Source organism: Poecilia reticulata, chromosome 2 (genome assembly GCF_904066995.2).
Source record: "Poecilia reticulata chromosome 2, P_reticulata-male-v2, whole genome shotgun sequence".
Taxonomy (NCBI): domain Eukaryota; kingdom Metazoa; phylum Chordata; class Actinopteri; order Cyprinodontiformes; family Poeciliidae; genus Poecilia; species Poecilia reticulata.
In genome coordinates, this window is record NC_088831.1 from 38,066,851 (window position 1) to 38,087,614 (window position 20,764).

A 20,764-nucleotide genomic window follows, 5' to 3' on the forward strand; every position below is an offset into this window, starting at 1 on the left:
GACTGAATTTAGCTTTAATCCTTTATCAGTGAAAATGTAAATTTTAACATTACTGCTGCCCAGAGACATTTGATGTTGGACTAAATAGACAATATCAGGAAAAAACATTGTACAACAACATGAAAGACACATCATTTAGGACTGGTACATTTAAGCTGCTTCTAATATATCCATCAATTGATGGACGGTGTGACACATTGGATTTAGCAATGATAGCAAGAATCAACATGTAATTAACACCCCCCACCTTTTCATTATAAAAGGAGAGAGAAAATCTATCATCAATCACTGCTGTGATACATTTTAATTATCTAGCGCTCAGGCGAGTTTGCACAAAGTGAAGCGCAATTGTTGCTAGGACTCCCTAAGCGACTCTAGTCTACCCACTTATCTGGGTAAACATTTAATCTGTTCATACCTTTTGAATAATCCTCTGTGGCAATCTGATAGACTTGTGGCGAGATTCACTCACCCATTACGGCCAGAGCTGTGCCTTTGGCTAGCACCCTCTTTAGAGTCTCCAGCACTTCCAGCCCTCCGCCGTCCAGATTGCACCTGTTGATTGTGCCATTGGCCGAGCTTATCCAGTAGAGCTTGTTTGCAGTGAAGTCTATTGAGAGACCTGGGAGAAGTATAGGTGGAGAGAGCAAACCAAGTTTTCAATCAGTGCACTACAAATTGCCAAGATGTAGGAATGGACATCACAAAGCAGATATATATTCATTGTGCCAAAAGGAAAATGCTAAATAACTGAAAAACGTTCATTTTTTTAACGTGTACGCTTTATATGCATATTCTGATGTATCAAGCTGAATCATAATTAAATAAATTACATCAGGGTTTTTTGTGAACAATGTTGGGGTTAGCTATTCAAAGCTGTTTGGCTTTTTTTTCACTAACGTTCTCTAATAAACTTCCGAGGATTTCACAAAACAACTGTATTCATACAGAGATTAAATGACACAGGGAAAGTCTAACTTTCAAAGGAAGTTGGTTCCACTAGCATTTATTTAACTTTATCAAATTAAAGTGGGACTGAATACAAACACACAGCATTTCAAGCTGATTTTTATGAGTAAAACAGATTGGAAACCTTATACCATTTCCCTTCTACTTCACAATTGTGTGTTAATTTTTATCATGTAAAATGTAAATGCACTTTAAAGGCTGCACTTTTACCACTTTGTAGGTGACAAAATGGTAATGTCCAATGGTTATGTATGCTTTTGCAAAATGCTATGTTATTATTGGAAAATGTACACAAGAAAAAAGTAGAATAGCTCTACAGTGGCAACAGCCACAGCTGAATTATCAACATATATATTTTTTTATTATTTTACATTCTGTTATTCCTATGCACCTGGTTAGAGTATGACTAATAAAAATGTTTGTGTCTCCTCACACGTCTACGTGGGGGATCATTCAAAAAGAGCTCCAGCTGGCATAAAAAATGAACAAGAATGAGAACTGACTGCTTTTCAATCCATTTCCTGGCCAGCTGATGGGTTTTTTTTTTCTCCAAACAGTATCCCTGTTAATGTTTGGAGCTGAAAGCAATTTCAATTGTGTACCTCCGGACATCTCACTGTCTCGCACCATGTGTTGGATTTATGTCTGGCAGATTCACAGTCACAATGCATCATTAATTTACTCTTGTCCCCAGGTCTACCCCATAATCATAAATGAAACCAGTGAAATACAGAGCATGCTGGTATCTCCATGGCTGACAGGCCTGGGAGAATGAAGAATTGCAGCAGAGACAAAGCTGCTCTGTGTGACAAATGAAAAGTTTGACCTTGAGCTATATGTAACAGCAACTTCTACAGATGAAGACCAGCTGATTGTTTTTGCATTTGCCCATTTAACCATGGATTATGTGGCATTTACAGTCAAAAAATTTGCTTACTTCTAATAACAGCCGTAGAGAGCTAAGCTCTCATAAACAAGCTGAAGTGGATAAAAATGAAGTAGCAATGAAAAATCACTGGACCTTTATTAAACATCATCTCTGTGGCTTCACAACATGTTGCCACAAGACACTGTTGTATCAGTTAGAAGTTCACTGCAACATCTAAATTAATGCTAAACAAAATTGTACAAATTATTTCCCATTACGATGGGAAACAAATATCTTACAATAGGTGCTTAGCATAAATTTCCATATAATTTAAAGATGCTGGGAGTGTATCACATTCAATTTCCACTCTTTCTGGCTCTGACCTAAATTACAGAATTAAAATAATAATCTGGATGATATTACACCTTCAACAGAGATCAACCTAATGGCTTAAAAAACACTTTCCAAATCTTGTGGTAATATTCAAAAGAATATCTCACCAAATAAATATTCATTTACAAAACACTTAAATCCTCTGATCTATTCAGCTGACAACAAAACACATTAGGGCAGCCATGATACCTTTAGAAAAACTAATGATGTTGATTATAATAATCTACTGACATTGATGTTCTTCGAGGACACATCATTTTTTATGGTTTTATCTTTTTCATCTTCTTAAAATTTTTAGTAATTAATTTTCTTCTTAATTGCTGTTGCACAGAGAGTCCCTTCCCTGCAGTCTGCAGCAGTTCATGTGCATGAGTGTCTCTGCATGTGTGTCATTAAGTCGACCACATTCAGCTCTAGTCATTGGCTGTGTCCGTTTGCACTATATTTCAAAACACGCATGGCAGATTTGGTTATTTTGCGATGATCTGGGTTATAACAGCTTTTCAAACATTTCAAGGACCACAGTGGTGTAAATAATGTCAGTAATTTGAAATATATGACAATAAAGGGAGGTTTTGGATGCTCTGAAAAGTTTAATTAACAATAGAAGAAACATCCATGGACATTATCAATAAACAAACCCAGAGGCCAAATAAAAGTAAACAAAAATAAAACTTACAAGCCACGTATTTTAAACTTCTGAAATTCTGTCTGCTACATTTATAAGCTGTAGTGCAAAACATTTTGATTTATTTCATTATATTCTAATCTCAATTGTATTAATAACATGACTCAATCAATTTATTAGTTTATTGTGTGATATTTTTTGTAGAACTAATATGTTTGCAGAGGATTATCACATCATTGTCTTACATCCCATCAAACATGTCACAATATAAAACACAAATGCATTAGTGACCCTTGAAAAACTGTTCGACCACATCCATGTCCATTAGCCCTAATTTGGTCCACTATATCCATGCTAAGTGAGCTACAAGTAAATAAACAGTTTTGGTTAATTAACCGTATAAGCTTCCACTGACCTACAGGATCCTTTTGATTCTGGTGGAGGACTTTGCTGTTACTCCCATCCATGTTGGCCATGTTAATGGTGTTGCCATCTGTCCAGTAGATTTTCCTGCATGACAGAAGAAAGGTGAGTGGTAGTAATTCGGTTAGGTACTAAACAACATGAAGCTTACAAAAACACTCGCATTATTTTAAAAATCCTATTTTCTTTTTCTATTATTATTTTACATATTTATCTACACAAACATTTAAAAAATGTATGTAATAATGCCTGGCTAGCCTAGCTTTGAACAGCAAAAAGACAGAGCAGTACGTTGAAAAATGTAGAAAAATCTAACCTTTAATGACTGTTTCAGGTAAAAATAATGCAATTTCTGTTTAACAAAATTACAATATGTAACTGAATTAATTTTTAAAATGTATACATGACATTTGTGAATTAATTGGAGTGTCAAACTTTAACTGGAACAATACGGTGTTGCTAGACAACAATGAAATCTGAAAAAAGAAAAAGCTGCTAAGCATGGTGCACAATCTGTTATGCTGTGGATCTATTTCTCTTCTCATGAGATGAAAACAGAAACAAAAAATGGAAAATTGATTCTGATTGGGTCTTTTAGCAGAATAAATATCCAAAATCATATCCAAATGAATACAAATTGTTCTATAGAAATAAAATTAGCATTTTTTTGTAAAGATCTACAATCTAAATCCCAGAAGAAAACAGGAGTACTGAACTTTTTTTTTTTTTTGTCTTCACTAAACAAATATTCACAATTTTAATTAAGGTTAGATTTTTCCAAATTCTTCAGTCTAAGATTCTGCTGTGGCAGTAAGAGATAAATTTAGAAAAGGCCATTTTACACACCATCAGCAGGAGTGCCAATAAGTGTGGAGGGATATGTAGAAGGTGTTTTTTTTCCCCCAAAAGGTCTTTGATCTTCTCATCTTCCTTTGTACAAGTCAACTCTTTGTTACACTATACAGTGATGATGATGCACCCATGAGATGCACACACTAATCTACTTACCCTTTGGCAGGGTGCACTACGAGGCACCTTGGCTTGTCAATGCCGTGGATGACGGACGTCTTCAGGGACCCATCAAAGCGGGCCACATTGATTTGTGACTCGTCATTTTCCGAGCTGAGCCAGTACAAGTTCTTAGAAAGCCAGTCTAAAGCCAGACCCCGACAGTTTGCTATGTCTGACAAAAGAAGAGCATGAGAAGCAGTCATGCTGTGTTGTACATAGTCATATTATTTCTTGACTAGACTAGACAATGGACACACAGACGCAGACGATCTTAGATTGCATACAAATATGTGTTGCATCATACGTTTTTGCAAGTTACATCTGCAATTACATTGATTACTATAAATAAATAAATCTTACATCTGGTTTAAAAAAAGCATGTATGGAGTATTACTTTCTCATTTGGTTTGCCATTCAGAATTTCCACAGAGAGATTTTAGAAGACTCCCTGGAAGACTGCCTGCCCCACCTGAAGAAATGATGGTCTCCAGCTGGGTGCCGTTGATGAACACCCGTTTGATGGTTTGACTTTTGATGTCAGCCCAGTAGATCCTCTCCTCCTGAGCATCAAAGTCCACCACTGTGACATCGTCAATGTCTGGCACCGTCAGCGCCGTCATAACGTTCATGTAGGGGTTGTCAATGTCAACACCACGGATTTCAGAGCGTCGCACATACAGAAGGAACCTTTTCAGCGCTGGTGAGATAAAAAAACAACCATTTGAGAGTCTTTTGAGGATTTCTGTTGTGAAACGCAGGTGAAGATCCACTAACAGCCAAATGTAAAAGTTGTCAAAAGAAAGAATTAAAGTGTAAAAGGCAGCAACTTACATTTTTACTTGGACAACACATGCTGAAAGCGTGAAAAATGAGGAAGGTGTTCTTGCTCACCAAAGCAGGATTGTTTGTTGGCTGAAAGCTTCATGAGGTGTGGACAGGTGCATGACGCGGTGCGGTTGTAATTGATGAGACACAGATGTGAACAGGGACCACGTCCATCATTCTCTTCGCAAGGGTTAGAGGCTGACGGGGAAGGAGGGAGAATAGAGAAAAGTCAGCATAAAGTGAAGAGGAGCAAGGGGATTTTCTGGGATAATTACAGTATTTGAGGTGGTCAAAAGGAATTCTCAACATGGACGAACATAACTTAGATTTAAAAAAGCAAGGATGGTAACTGTTATGACTCCAATATTGTTTTACAAGCAAAAACAAAAAAAGCACACAGCATTGTGGCTCTCAGACTTAGATGCTGTTGAATTTACAAATGTTATCGACCATTCATTGTTGAAAAAAATAAATAAATCTTAGCTTTTTATTGTTTAACAATGCAATGCCATAATATCTCTTGTCGTTGTGAAGCATGCAAAGTACTTTAGTTATTGAAAAGCAAGTTAAAAGATGTAAAGTCCTGCCAATACTGGATATGACAGTGAGTATTTTAAGACTGATTTCACAAATACAACATATAAAGAAGAGGATAATCCATTGCATGGATCATCTCAAATACAAACTGGAAATGATCAAAGACTGCTAGCATGAACAATACTGCTAGCACCATAAGCTTGGTGGCTCTCCTGTGCATTTCAATAGACATGTTCTGGTTTCAAGTCATTCTACACTCCACTGCCAACTGAAAATACCCAATGGCACAAAATCCACAAGGCTTTAGTTGAATCATTGCTGACTGACTTAACCCAGATATATAGTGATCGTCATTATTTGTTGAAGCTACAAAGTCTTTCACTTTTAGAAGGTTTATTGGTATCTGTTTATCTTCTGATTATGCCACACAGCAACTTTTTAAATTTTGAATCATGCATTATACCTGGTGTTATTAAACACAACACCAGGTAAGCTGTCATGTCATAAAATTGCTGGGCAAATAGTTATTGACTGTAGGAGTGCAATATGTTGATCAGTAATGAAATGAACCAATTATGCTCATTATATTGAATGTCTTGGCTAAAACAGGTGAAGCACATATTGATTTTTATTTTAACCAGCTCTCTTTACTCAGATAAAAGAAAGCAAACAATATTGTATTTGCATGAGTCAATTACAATAATTTCCAAGTAAAGAAAAACAGATTAAAATGTAGCATTAAGCTAAAATGGCTTATTCTCTGCATGAGTGCTATTTTTCAGTCAGGCACCTGCTGGTTGACTGACGGGTCAAATGAAGGCAGAGGCAGAAGCTAAAACTAATTACATATACTGTAGCTTTATTTTGTAATTGCGTTATGAGCCCTGCATGAGACTGACTTTCACTTTAAAAGACAGAGTGTCCTACATCAACATCAAGTGACTCCACACAGTTCTCACCTCGTGGTTGCCGGCTGGGATGGAAGATCTGCAAGTCGAAAGGTTGAGCACTTGTCTTCTGGATGACAGTGACGTTTTGACCTGTCCACTTATTGGCTCTGGCTAATGTGTTTGTTCTCCAGTCTGTCCAGTAGACATTTCCACCAAAGAGAGACACGGCAAAGGGATGGGACAGGTACTCATGGCCCCTGAGGATTTCTATGACCCCAGTGCCATCGTAGAGTGCAGAGAAAATGGCATCGGAGCTGTTAAAGAAAAACCAACACCATATCAAAGTTTAAACTTCTGCTTTAATGTTCTTAAAGTACAAGATGGAGGGAGATCAAAGTGAAACCTTCCAAACCACTGATGGAACTGTTAAAATGTTCAAGAGCCACAGAGTGGCATTTTTTTTTAAGTCTATAAATATTGCATGTCTTGCATAATTTAATGCCCAGTAGGAGAATAAGATGATAAAATTTCCTTTGGTGAAACTTTTGCAGTATTTAATGGCATATATGGATTAAACGGTGAGGATTTTTGCACACAATCTGAAATTACTAACCGTGCATCTGTCCAAACAATCCTTTTTTCTAAATGATCCAGTGTCAATCCATTAGGCCAGGCTCCAATCTCCATATCCTTAAACACAATGTGTCTCCCGCTCCCACTCATGGAAGCAGCCTCAATTCTTGGAAATGTTGCATCCCAGTCAGTCCAGAAGAGAATTCTTGAAACAGAAACAAGATGTGGCTGTTAGCATCTATTCTTCTTTGCGGCTGCTGAAGATGGAAAGCATTAAGGTACTGAATGCAATTAGAGTTTCTCATCATTATGCTCATCAAAGAAGGATAGAAAACAGTAATTATGGATATGGTATTTCATCTGTGTTATGCAACACAAACAGCAGTCCTGATCACTGCCCAAGAATTGCAGTGTTCCAGTGAAATTCTTAACCATCTATGATAAGTAAGCAGGTTGAGTTTTTTAAAACAATATTTTCCTAACAGGGGTGTTCTGATCACAGCTTTATAAAATCATTTCTGTTGGACTCCTTGATTAAGCTTAACTCCTAATACCATTTGATGATCTCCGATGGTCTACAGTTTGAGATTTTGTCAGCTGCATCCACAGAAAGCTACACGGTCACAAAAAACATAACCCAATAAAGCATTTATGTTTTGACAGCATAGCAGGTTTTCTGTTTATTATACTTGTTCATTTATTACGTTGGTACACTTTATATGTTTCAGCTTTAGCCACCCGTAGTTATTTTGTCTCGAGTAGAGTCTAATGTTCACATGGCTTTTCACAAAGATGTTTATTATTTACAGTAGTGCTAGTAGGGTTGCCAGTTCTCATGCACCATGCATCTTAAACCCATTCTGGACTCATTGACTTTTAAAGCTGGCTAAGGAACTTCAAAAGAAAACCAAGGCCCCATGTATCACTGACAGTGTGCAGCCTCTTTCTATCAGAGAACTGGCCATTCACTGTCAACTAAGTCATCCAAAATTAACAAGAAAATGGGTGCTCAAATTTAAATCACATACTGGCGACAACAAAACCGTGTTAGGAAGAAATATATCTGTACAGATCAATAGGCTTATTCACTTGATACGACCTCAGTGATCAATCACCCACTCCTTTGAGTGGATTCAAGTAATAAGATTAGAATTATTGCCCCGTAATGGAAACGCGCCTTTAGGTACCAAAAGTACCCATTAATCCTACTCTCTACAGTCATGAAATGTAGTCTAGTCATCCTTTCAAATGTGACCAAGTACAAAAGGAAGAGTGTGTGAGCATATAACTCATTCCTTAAAAGTGTTAAATTGATTTTTTGGGATGTCTGGGTTTTGCCAAAGTCTCCAACCACTGGCTTTCAGACGAAATTAAGCCAATGTAGATGCAGTATCTAATGAAAAATTGTTGTAACATTTCAACAGCAGAGAAAAATAGTTTTTTATAAAAGTTGCCAAAATCTCATATTTTTAAAAGGTTCTTTGAAGTTCTTATCTTTCACATCTTGCTGAGAATAGAATATAATTCAATCAGGCTGTAATTGCTAAATTAATGGGAAATATGTGTTTAAAGGTGAACTAAAACTCTTCAAATCTTACTTTGTGATACATCAGCAGGACACTCAAATTTAAAAGTCGCATATAAAGAAGGTACGTAATAGCTAGCTATAAAAACACAAAAATCTAATCAGTAAGACATTCATTGAATTATTTTTGTGTGTATTTTATAAAATAGGTCCCATTTTAAACACCTTACATCTGAAGGTTTCTAAGAGACAAAAGGTGGCTATTATTATCAATATACCAGGAGTGGTAATGGTTAAAGGAAGCAAATCAAAACTTTTCTGAAGGCAAACACAAGAACTCAGACTTATCCAAGCTAAGGGAACGGCACACATAAAAATGTTTTATACAATTTATATCTCAAGACATTGAGCCAAATTCATTGAAGCATTAAATCTGTAAAACACACAAAAATCTACATCCTACAACAGGTCTAGACAAAATGATTCATAATTATTAAGGTCCAACTCTAAGCACTATTGTAAATAAACCAGGCAGGCGATGTGCAAAATTAAGAATTGAAGCAACATTTTTCCTTGTTTTGACCACAATCTATACAGAGCATAAAAACTGAACATTATACTTTAATGGAAGGTTACACTGGTATTCAACCCTCTCTCTCAAGTCCAATACCCAGCTCAGGGAGCCACAGACCACTGATAACAGCGATGTTATGTATCCAAGGCAGAGGACTAGCTGCAAGGAGGTGACATCGGGTTACAGCAGCAGCAAACACCATCATTTTCTTTGCCCTACTTACACATCCCTAAATCTTTAAAATCTTTCTCTTACATAAAGAAGAAAACTAAGGAAGGAAAGATAGACCTAATATCTTGTACAACACATTCCTTTCAAAGCTGTGGCTGCTGCTGGACAACCTGCAGAATAGATTTTAACAATATTGCAAAGGTGCCACAAAAAAACATCACAGAGAGGATTTTTAGGCTGACAGTCACTTAGTCCTGGACAGGTTGAGCATCAGTCCTGCTGTGTCAAACCGTACTCTGAAGCAGTACCAGGACAGGGTAGCTGATGAAATATGATATGGATTTATCTAAGTACAAGAAAATGTACTTTCAAATTTGTTTTAAGACAATGTAGATAAGAAAAAAAGTTGGACCACTATACAATTCACATCACTATGCCTCATTCCAATAGATCCATTTTCCCTTTTGCAACAGCTTTACATGTAAACTTTAAACTATGCCATTATTCAAGCTGGAACTCTAGTCTTACTAGTTTCTGGCTAAGCAGTATTTGGTGTAGTCAGTCCTCTTTTTGCTGACAGCAGGGAGAATAAAATGTTTACTGTCAGACACAAAGATGGCTTTACAAACAATCTCCTTGTCCTACTCTGCAGGGGAAATGAGGACTGAATTTGAGGAATTATACCTAAAGGAGACCAATTCAAAAAAGAACAAGGTATTGCCTTTGCTTTTTATCCATAATAGCTGTAGTGTCGAGCAACAGAACTTTTATGGAACAAGAACAAATGAGTAGTAGATTATTTGAAAGAGTTGAAATGGTATTGGAGTATTTGCTCCATGCGATTTTGATGTTCAGGAAAAAGAACCAATGCATTATTTTTAATGTATTCTATAAGACCATGTCTCCAAATCTTATGTAAGAAGCAAAATACATTGAAGTTCTCATGTGTTGAATTATTTCTGGTGCTAGCAGCAGTGGGAAAAAAACATACCCCTGTCCTGGGTCGAGAGCGATGGCTCGTGGATGCTCCATGCCTCCTGCGATCAGAGTGGTCCGCATTTCTCCGTTAAGCTTGGCCACCTCGATCTGGTCCAAATTGCTGTCAATCCAATAGAGTTTCCCTGTAATCCAGTCCACAGCCAGGCCCTCTGGGGTGGCTAGCCCATGCTGAACAACCACCTCAATACCTGCCACTCCTAAAACAATATTGACAAGACAATAATGTGACTGTACTGCAGTGACTTTGAATGAATTCATGGAAGATGGTATTCAGGGGAATGCTGTCCATCAGGTAAGAGTGTTGGGAGGCTGGATATAGCCATTTGACAAAGTGGGAAAATCTGTCTGGTGTCTTATGAAGGTTTCTTAAAAGAGTAGAATAGACCAAGCTGAGAGGTCAGTTCTGCATGACCACAGACGGAGGGAAAAACTACCACTCACAAAAATACAAAGAGTAAGTTCTGATTGTATTTAAAGGACAGATAAAGTACCACAATACAGGTCTTTTGGCTCAATATTTTTCAGCTTGATCATGAGGATAAAAATGATAATATTATGAACTTACATCATGGGAGTGAAGTGCAGAACTGTGAAAATGTACTGCCCCCTTTAAAAAAGGTTTTATGTTTTTCTGTCACACCAGAGCTTGAGATAATTGAATACATTTTACTACCACATAGCAATAACCTGATTAAATACAAAGAGGAATGCTTAAAGGAAGGGCATACTATCCAAAATCTAAATGCTCACTTTATAGATCATAATTTAAATATGACTAACCACAAAAACAGAGCTGAATTTCATGAGCTGCATACAAGTTAGAATACTGCTAGAACTGCAGAATCAAGAAATTACATAAACAGACCCTGTATGACAGCATGAAGTTGACTAAAATGATCTAAATGCAATACATCATGTGCCTTTCTGAAGAAATTCAAGAACAGATTAGAACCGCTTTATGGTCTGGAAAAAAAACCCTAACCCCCTTTGACAAACATAAACATCATTTTAAAACTTCTTAAGTGTGACAAAAACTAAATTTTGCAAATGAGCAAAAAGTGTTTCATAGTACTGTAAAGACGTAAGAATATATATGTATCTCTAGTAGCTTTTTGAAACTATGCTGCGGCAATTCTAGAGAAAAAAAATCATAAAACATGGATTTTTAAAGTTTAGACATAAAAGCACAACCTCTTTCAAGTATATAACAAGTTTTCATGTACATCGATGCCCTTGTGTGTGCCCCAGTGCATACCACCCGTCTCTGAGAGCCTTCCTCTGTAGATCTTATCTTCCACCACATCTGTCCAGTACAGCAGGCTACGGTTAAAATGGAAGTCCAAAGCAATTGTGTTCCTCAGTCCCGGCACCAGCAGACTGTAGTCTCGCTTGTGAAGGTCTATTCGTCTTATCTCATGTCGGATTGAGAAAATGATGAAAGCTTCAAAAGGATCTAGTCGCAGAGAGACACACAAAAAACAACCGCAACAATTTTTCTTTTTTTTTTTCCCAAAGACACGATACGGAACATCAGGTGGCGAACACCGAGATTTTCAGACTTGATAAATTGCGATTGTCTTCTCTTGAATCCATCATGATTTAATAAACAAGTACACTCCTTTTTATGCAGATAGGAATTCAGGTTTTGATGGGTCCAACTATATAAATGCAGTGCGAACTTGTACTAAAATTACCTTGGAATGAGACATTTACAATACAGATAAAATCAAAATACAAAAAAAGGAATGTTCATTTTATGTAACATATATAAATGTATGTATGTGTAATCCTTAGATGTTCAACTATAGATCATTTTAAAGGTGCATTGCTTTGTTGGAGGATTTACAGTCTTAGCTGCCACAGGCCAGACTGGTGCAAATAACAATACTAGAAGAAAAAAAAACTGAGTTGTTAAGTGACATTCCTGGTGTAATGCAGACAAACAAATGTTTGTTAGGAAGACCTTAAGGATGATCCCAACGTTGTCACACTGCCACCAAACGAGCCAGGTTGGCGGATTGATCGGTGTGTGCTGTTTATCATGTCTTTGACTTGTGTTAATGAATTAGAATGGACAACTCGATGAGTATTGTTTTGCTGTTTAAAAAGTACCTGTTGAAAATAGCAATCTTTAAACAGGCATTGAACATACTTTCTAATAAGTCCACACTTTTCTTTTTTAAAGAAAACATTATTTCCACCTGTGACTAAATTGTGTTGTTTGAGGGCAGTTGGAAAGCCCCAAAAATCTAGTTACGTTTAAGACATCAGCTCTGGACCAGCTCTGCTAAAATTAACAATGTGATTTTACATTGTTATTGGGGAACATTAATAAAGTAGTAAAAAGGCTAAATTTATCTCTGATGATTAATTCTATTTATCATATTTTCCTGTGCAAGAAAGTAATTTGTACCTAAATCAGTATCCATCTGATTTTTTATAGGATTGTTCTAATTTAAAAGCAGAAGTTGCTTTTTTTTATTTCCTTATGCAAGCATATTTTTTTAATATTATTTATTCCCAGTCTGATGGCTTGCGTAGTAAAAATGGTTTCAAACATATTTCAGCAGTTTAAACCGCCATGTGTTGCACATTAATATTCATCAATTTCAGCCAAACCAATTTGTTGCCAAACACTCTGAACATATGAAAATAATTTCCCAAGAAGTAGATAGATACAGTTGTACATCCAGTCTTTTGAGGAATGTGTTTTGCAGGGGCTCAAAAAAGTTGTTAAATCTTACTGCAGGTTGATGATAAACAGTGTCTGAATATTAGGCCTCCATGACTCTGCCTGCAGTGGTTTGTTTCAATCAGGAAGATTACTTTTACCTTCAGTGTAGCTCCTTTTCTTGGAAATGTTTGCTCTACCTAAATTCAATATATGACACCCATCTAAAACACAACGACTTATAACAACACATATTTTCAAAGCAACTTTTATGTAAGCTTCATGTTCAAAACACTTTTAAGGCAACAGAACTGTTTGCACACAAATATAATGAAAGCAATGTCCTTACTTTAGTCACTTGTTCCAGTTAGCAAACCAGCGACAATGCTTTCAGTGAAAAGATTTGTACAAACACATCTTTTATCACTGAGATGTGAAAAGCAGAGAAAGAACATGTGTGCCTAGGACTTCACAATGAATCTAATAACACCTTCTTCAACGTGAAATTGTGATATTAGTTTGCATGCAAAGACTGATGTTTGATTAACAAGTAGAGTCCCAATCAGCTTCAAACTAAAAATGGTGTATTATTTTCGAGTGTTAATGTATGATTAGAGCTGCAACTGCTATCCATCCCGGAGTGCAAGACAGAAGCAAGTCATCAAAATCGGGGCCATAAATCAGGATGTGACAAGCCAACAGCATCTGCGTCCCAATTGTACTTCAAGAGCTTTCTAGCAGTCTCATCAAATGGATTATCCAGTAGCAGCAATCAGTGGAGCAGAATCAAAATTTTTGATGTAATGCAAAAATTTGAAACAAAATTTTCGATAACACATCTGTTTTGTCGGTAAATATCTGAACAGCCAAGTAAACCATCAAGCTTTATAGTTTAGGAAGACATGCTTCCCTCAGTAAGCATCAATGCAGATAATGATAGGACTCATCATCACTATGGTGCATCTTAAAATTTTGAAATAATTTAGTTCAACCCATTCATTCTAAATCAGCATTCATTTCTGCTCTCACAATCACCTCTCCACCTTTTCAGCACTCACATAGTCAAACAAAAAATATGTCTGTTGTGCAGATTGACTTGAATTGTTTTGAAACACCTAGTGCATTGATAAGTTTCATTTTTTATAAGGAATACGATCAGATGCTGACCAGTTTCAATTCACCCAAGTAGTTGACCTGGCTGTTGGAAACTCAAAAAGTGCAAACTTTTTTATCCGAGTTTTTTTAAAAATGAAGTCAGCAGAATCACAAAAGTGTAGGTATGGAGCAGAGTCGCCCTGTACTCGCACTACCAGCCTCCTTTAGATACTCATCTTGCTTAAAAGGAAGATACTCAGTAATTTGGAAATTAATGGTGCCTAAATTAAGTAAGCGTTGCCTATTGCTGTTGTTAGGGCAAAGCTTTATTGAAAGTACAGTTGGCAAGCTGGAAGAATGGAGCAGAATATGTGTGAAGTACTATACTGAAAGCTAAAGGTGATGCTAATTAACCACCTAATATCAGCTTGCAGTGTTACTCAAAGAGCAGAAGGGCAAGGCAAGAAATATTACTTCCAAATTAAGTGAGTGTTTATTATACAGTATATTTTACTCAAGCCTTCCAACTGTGTGTCCATCTGTTGGAAATTGTTTTAAAACTACCCAATTATTTTGTGGTCTCAATCTTTAAATTTATTTCATTAATTGTGACTGAAATGAAACTTACTACTTGGTGTTTTTAAATATGTCAAAGCCTATGTGTAAATCAAAGTGTAACTTTGCTTTTTTTTTTTTTTTAAGCAATAGTAAAACCCAGTTGTACAGTGATTGCTCTGACACACACTTGCTAGGTTGCCTCCACTCCAAATGTAAATAATTAATGACCACTCAAGACAGGAAAGCGAGAAAAAAACAAAACATTTTTGAGAGAAATTTGATTCGGCTAAGATGTGACAGGCTAACGCATGACAAAAAATAAAGATAGGAAATCAACCACAACTGTTAGATTTTCACTAAGCTAATATCTGCACTTACAAACAAAACCTAAAGAATTAAAGCTCATAGAGATGCCCTAACATAAAACTCAATTTTGCAACAGAAACAAACACAAAGCAGCAACTGCATAGCAACAAAACAGCCAGGGGCATCATGAAACAAACATTAAAAAGCAAGCCTCCGTTACCTATGCTGTGACAGCTGTCTCCATCTGCATCGAGTATCCATCCAGAATAACACGAGCACTTCACCGTGGTCTTGTACTGCTCACACACCTGGCTGCACTTCAGGTGACGGCTGCAGTAGTCCACTGCCTCGCATGTCTTGTTGCTTGAATCCAGGTGAAGTCCAGGGGGACAGGAACACACAACTCCTTTCCCCGGTGCCACCGTGCACTGGTGACTGCAGCCCCCTCTGGCTACAAGACACATGTCTGGGGAAAAGAGACAGGTAAGCAGTTCTCGGGTAAACTGCCTCAGACAGAAAAAAAAACGAAATCTAAAAGTTTTGGAATGTACTTGTCAATGTTTGGACTTAAATCTGAGCTCAAAAAGCTCAAATTTTGCTTGAAGTTAGCTTATATTCCTTAACACATAAAAAAATGCAGGTTTTCATAAACCCTTAATATCAAGGTTTTGATGGGTTTTGATAACATAACCAGTTATAAAGTTTAGGCAATAATTGCTTTTTAACATAAGAGCTGCATTTTTTTTTTTTTTTTTAATGACATATAGCTGTATTGACTCATTATATTTATCGGATATTAAAATCTGATTGAAGTGTGATGGAAAATAAAATAGATTAAATATGTAAGGCTCAAATACTTTTCCACAGTGCTCTGTTTTAAGTCTCTGACTTTCCCAAAAATAAAATGGAGGAAAAACTGACCTGGGGTCTCTTTATACGCCTTAATTAAGACCGTATTTTGGGATGGAATAAGATTATCCTCTCTAATCACCAAGAAAAAAATGTTTTTTGTCATGATTGTTACTGCGAGGTCTGAATCATGCTGAACTGGTCTAAATCAAGCAGACCCTTGAGGTTCCACTGAGCATAAACTAATAGCCTAAGATGAGCCAGCAGCCCACTTTTTGAGCCACAATAGTACTTCAGGGTCCTGCAGGAGCCCACTGAGGATTGGTTAGCAATGCTCTAGAAAATGAACCTCGATGTTTACACTACTCACTTTAACAGATTAAATTGCTACTGATAGTCACATGAGGGCATATTTTTGGTCTCTCTGAAGGCTTTTAGTGCACATTTTCCATTACCAGGAAGGACGATTTTCTTTATGTTGTGTCTTGGGTCTCAGAAACAACAGATGCTGGTAACTTGTCAAGCACCAAGCTGCTGTGTGTGGAAGAAGGGGAATATAAAAAGACTGTGCTGGGGCGCTTTCAGCAATCTGAACATCGTTTGAGAAAGAACAAGACGAACATTTTAAATAAGATATTGTACAAGTCACACATTGCCCACCTGGAAAATGGAACGTTGCCCTAACAGATCAAATTTAATTTTAAAGTTACATTGCATAGATATTATTTTCACCCTGTGAGGTTGTCTTTTTACAGTGTCTTGCAGAGTATTCACAAATGTGAAACATTTTCAAATGTTTTCAACTTAAAACCAAAGCTTGTATTTTTAGGAATTATGTCTGACGTTGAATTGTAGCTAGAATGCCTAAAAATTTAGTATTTTCTTCAGCTTGCAAAAACACTGTGTGTGGAGGAAAAGCAAAACATATTCATGCTATTTATGGTGGAAAATGGTGGTAAAATCACATTATGGGAATACTTCTACTTTATTGCTGATGTTCATAAACTGGTTCTGTTCAATCTGACAGACTGAACTATTTTGCAAAGAAGGATGGGCAAAAAAAAAAGTCTGTTAGCCTATCAAATAAAATTCAAGTTTTATTTAGAATGAGAAAACTTGAAAAAGCTGAATAAGTATTACAGCTTTTAAAAGGCCGACTGCTTTTGTTCATGTTTACGCTCTGTAGAAAATTGCAAATATAAAACGTTCACAACTTTTTCTACTTTCGTGTCAACAGATACTTAAATGTGCCATTTTGCTTTCAGGATAATGCACAGAACAGTGAGGGTGCATCGGTTATTTTACTTGGCTACTGTTGACTTGCCAGCAGAGCTAAACCCATCAGACACCTTTGGGATGAATTGTAATGCAGCCTGTGAGCGTGATTTAACAACAGGCATTGAAAACCTTGGTGAGAGCCTTCCTGGGGCAGTGATGGATGTTACAACAGCCAACATAATCAAGGTGGTGGAAAGAGATTTTCAGTAAGCACCTGTAAAGTTTGCTATTCCCAATTCTTTTGGCAGAGTAACTATTTAAGGAAATTTTCACCTAATGGGATGTGAAGATAAGATGCAAAACGATAAGGCAAAGAACAATTACCACAGATGGGTCCTTCATCCGAACGGTCAGCACAGTCGACTTTGCCATTGCAGATCTTATCAGGCGTCAGGCATACTGAGCTATCGTTGGCACAAGGGTACTTTGGGGGTTTGCAAACAGATGATTCACAGGACTCTTCATCGGATCGGTCCTCACAGTCAATGTCTCCATCACATACCCAACTCTTTGTGATGCACTTGCCTGTAAAGTATGAGAGGCTGATGTTAGCAGAGGCAGTTCAAACTTAAACGTCTCAGGTAAACATCAACTTGTTTTCCTAAACCTGTTTTAGGGCTCAGGCATTTATTTCTGTGCTAAACTTAGTTCTCGAAACTTTGTCCATTTTCTGACAAGAAACTGCTCGACTTTTTAGCTTTTCTCTAACTATAGATGCTTAAGAGGTTTTAATTAAATAATAAAAAAAAGGATGCTGAAGATATGCAGATTTTGAGTTTAAGTTGTCATTGTTTGTCTTTTAGGCGTGATCTCACTTTTAACATTTTATTTTGTACTTGTGGGATTATAGCCAGATAACACTTGTGTAGTTAAATCACTTTATGTGAGATTGAATAAACAATCAAACCTTTCCATCTTTAAAATATGAATGAAACAATGGAAGGAGGGATGAATGAATGGATCCAAGTGAGCTGGTTTGTCATCAATGCTAATAATTGTTTGGACACCAGAATGCATCATTTATTTTTCCAACCAAGGAAAAAACATCTGCAGAAGTTAATCTTTAATTAATCAAAATCAAAACATTTTTGCAGAAGACTTTCCATCAGTGCTCGTTACTGGTTTCTCCTTTCACAATTAAAAGGTAATTATTCCTACATGTTGTTGTAACTCAACTCAAGGTAATCTATTTTCTAAGAATGGGTAAACACTTTATTTTTCAATGTGGATTTATAAATCTAACACTTTCATTTCCAGGAGGGATTTTACACATCCCATTGCCTTCCATACAAAATGATTCAGACCACCAAACTGATTAATATCAAATAAGCATAATTTGCATAAAGAAGGGTGTGCTTTTATTTAGTCAGGGAAAGACTAGATTCAAACCAGTATCTTTTTTGGTCACGTCTACCAAATTTCAATCTGCAATATCGCTAATACTTCTTGGAAAATAATCGGGTGACAAACAAGACAAACATGGAACGTTTTAGAAAGTACACCTGACAAAAAACTAATGGCAAAAAAACGTCATGCCACCAATCAAACATTGTCTTGTTGCTGCGGCGGCAACAAGATATTTTGCCAAAATTAATGGGGCTGTGAAAACTCCACAAAATTCTGAAAAAGGATGTCTGAATGACCGTCCATCACTCTTCCTGCAATGAAGTTAAATCAAAACAATTCTTCAAAGAACAGTTGGACAAAAATTCTCCACAGCGTTGCAAGAGCCACATTGTTACCGCCAATGCTGGTTACTGTTGCTGTCTAGGGTCACACAAACAGTCGTTACGTTTAGGGGCCAATTACTTTTTACACAATAAAAAAAATAATTACAAAACTACATTTTGGATTTTCTCAGGTTATCTTTTGCTTAAAATTTGTTCAGTGATCCGAAACACTTAACCGTAACAAAAAAAAGCATAAACCAGAAATATATTCAGGGGGATAAATATTTTTTCAAAGCGCTGCATGTAAAACTCCACGCTGTTTTACCCAAATTGAACTTGAAGGTTTTTGCATATTGCCAGTGAAGGCACTCATCTCTTGTGGAGAGGACAACAGCACCAGTGCAGAGAAGTGTGACACAGTGGAATTAGAGTAATTAATAATTGTGTGGTCTAATCAACCCGTCACCATGCAGCATAGCCTCCATTCTTGATAAAAGCTGTCTGGGGAGAAACAGCAAAAAGGTGAAGGGCAAAATTCAGAGTAACAGTCTAATTCTGGCCTTGATATAAAAAACATACCAAGTTTGAATAGATGGACTCAAAACTGCCTATATTAAAGATGTCCTGATTGTGGGAACAATAGTTTACTGAACATTCTTTGAGAGATACACAGAAATAAAAATAAACTATGGAAACAAGTATATACATTTTTCTGTTTAATATAAAATAGGTGATGTTGAAAACAAATGAAGAAATGGGACGGGCCATGGGAAACGTAGGAGCAAGTTGCCACAGCATAAATTAAGAAAACAAAAACCCATACATTTCTGATAAAATCACAAAAGCTCACTTTTGTATGCACACCTTCCCAGTAATACATGCTGGGGTGTGTGGTTATTGAAAAGTAATGTAAATGAACAGCCTTAGTGACCACACCCATGTCGATGATCGGTTTTGGGGACAATTTTTCTGAAACTTTCAGGGTTTTTTCCTCACTGATCTGGTTTCCAGAATGCCAATATTTAAATGGGCATGTCTTCTTCATTTTTATTTATTTATTTTTTATGTGTTTGACATCACTGCAAAGCTTAGAACACACACTTTCTGAATCTGTAAATAACTCAAAGCGCCCCCGGGGAGATTTGCTCCTAGCTTTGTCTTGACCAGTGACAAATACTTGGATTTCCTGCTTTGAAAGAAGCTGGCTGGAGAGAAAATGATCTTAAGTTTGCTGAAATCTTGTTACATTTTCATTGTGACGGTTTGACAGTTTGCAGATAAACACAATAAAAAAAAATTCTGTCATACAGGACTACGGTAAATCTTTAAGCCTTTCAATCTAAGAATGAATTACAAAGTGCTTCATAATTTTAATAGATTGTGGCCTGGACATTTACGTCTCATTAGCTTTGTGGAAAATGTATTCAGAAATGATTTTTGATGAAACCATAAACAATTTTACATTGCCAACTCAGCCTGTATTTCTTATTAAGTTAATTTGCTATTTTAGTTTTGTTATTCTTCCCTTTTAGAAACGGCTTCTGGCCTAATGCTTCTGAGTTCGTCAGTGTCTATTTTCTTGAGAAAGTAATTGAGGGCATTATTGGCATTAATTAATTTTGACATTAACTGATTTTCTTTCCCACTGAATGCAGTCTTGCCTTACAATCTTTGTGCCTAGGAGTGTCTCTTTTCTGTACAGAGGAATGCTTCCTTAATTTTATTTGCTATTCTTGTTCTACTTTCCCATAACTAAAAAAAATACTCCTAACCTAATGCTTTGACCCATTTCTTCTTTTCTACATAACTTCTTACAACTTAGCTGGTTGCAGAGAGCCACTTATACTGAGCAACGTTCTGCTAGACATTAATTCATGTTACAAGGAAGTGGTTTCTCTCCATTGTCGCCTCATACGTGCAAATAATTCTTGAACATTTTAGCTTTTAGTAC

At 36.6% G+C, this 20,764-nt stretch overlaps 1 protein-coding gene across 6 annotated transcripts in view; it reads right to left on the minus strand.

Annotated features, from left to right (window-relative positions):
- The window catches only part of lrp1bb (low density lipoprotein receptor-related protein 1Bb), a 315,310-nt gene that overhangs the window by 109,070 nt on the left and 185,476 nt on the right, over positions 1 to 20,764 (minus strand). For all 6 annotated transcript variants that reach the window (XM_008402891.3, XM_008402898.3, XM_008402881.3 and 3 more), the window contains 11 exons: positions 17,468 to 17,668; positions 15,237 to 15,482; positions 11,642 to 11,839; positions 10,379 to 10,583; positions 7,158 to 7,322; positions 6,614 to 6,858; positions 5,184 to 5,315; positions 4,762 to 4,989; positions 4,290 to 4,464; positions 3,274 to 3,368; positions 473 to 622 (listed from right to left, as the gene is read on the minus strand). In XM_008402891.3, coding sequence (XP_008401113.2) covers positions 473 to 622; positions 3,274 to 3,368; positions 4,290 to 4,464; positions 4,762 to 4,989; positions 5,184 to 5,315; positions 6,614 to 6,858; positions 7,158 to 7,322; positions 10,379 to 10,583; positions 11,642 to 11,839; positions 15,237 to 15,482; positions 17,468 to 17,668 — 2,040 coding nt within the window. The remainder of the gene's footprint in view (positions 1 to 472; positions 623 to 3,273; positions 3,369 to 4,289; positions 4,465 to 4,761; positions 4,990 to 5,183; positions 5,316 to 6,613; positions 6,859 to 7,157; positions 7,323 to 10,378; positions 10,584 to 11,641; positions 11,840 to 15,236; positions 15,483 to 17,467; positions 17,669 to 20,764) is intronic.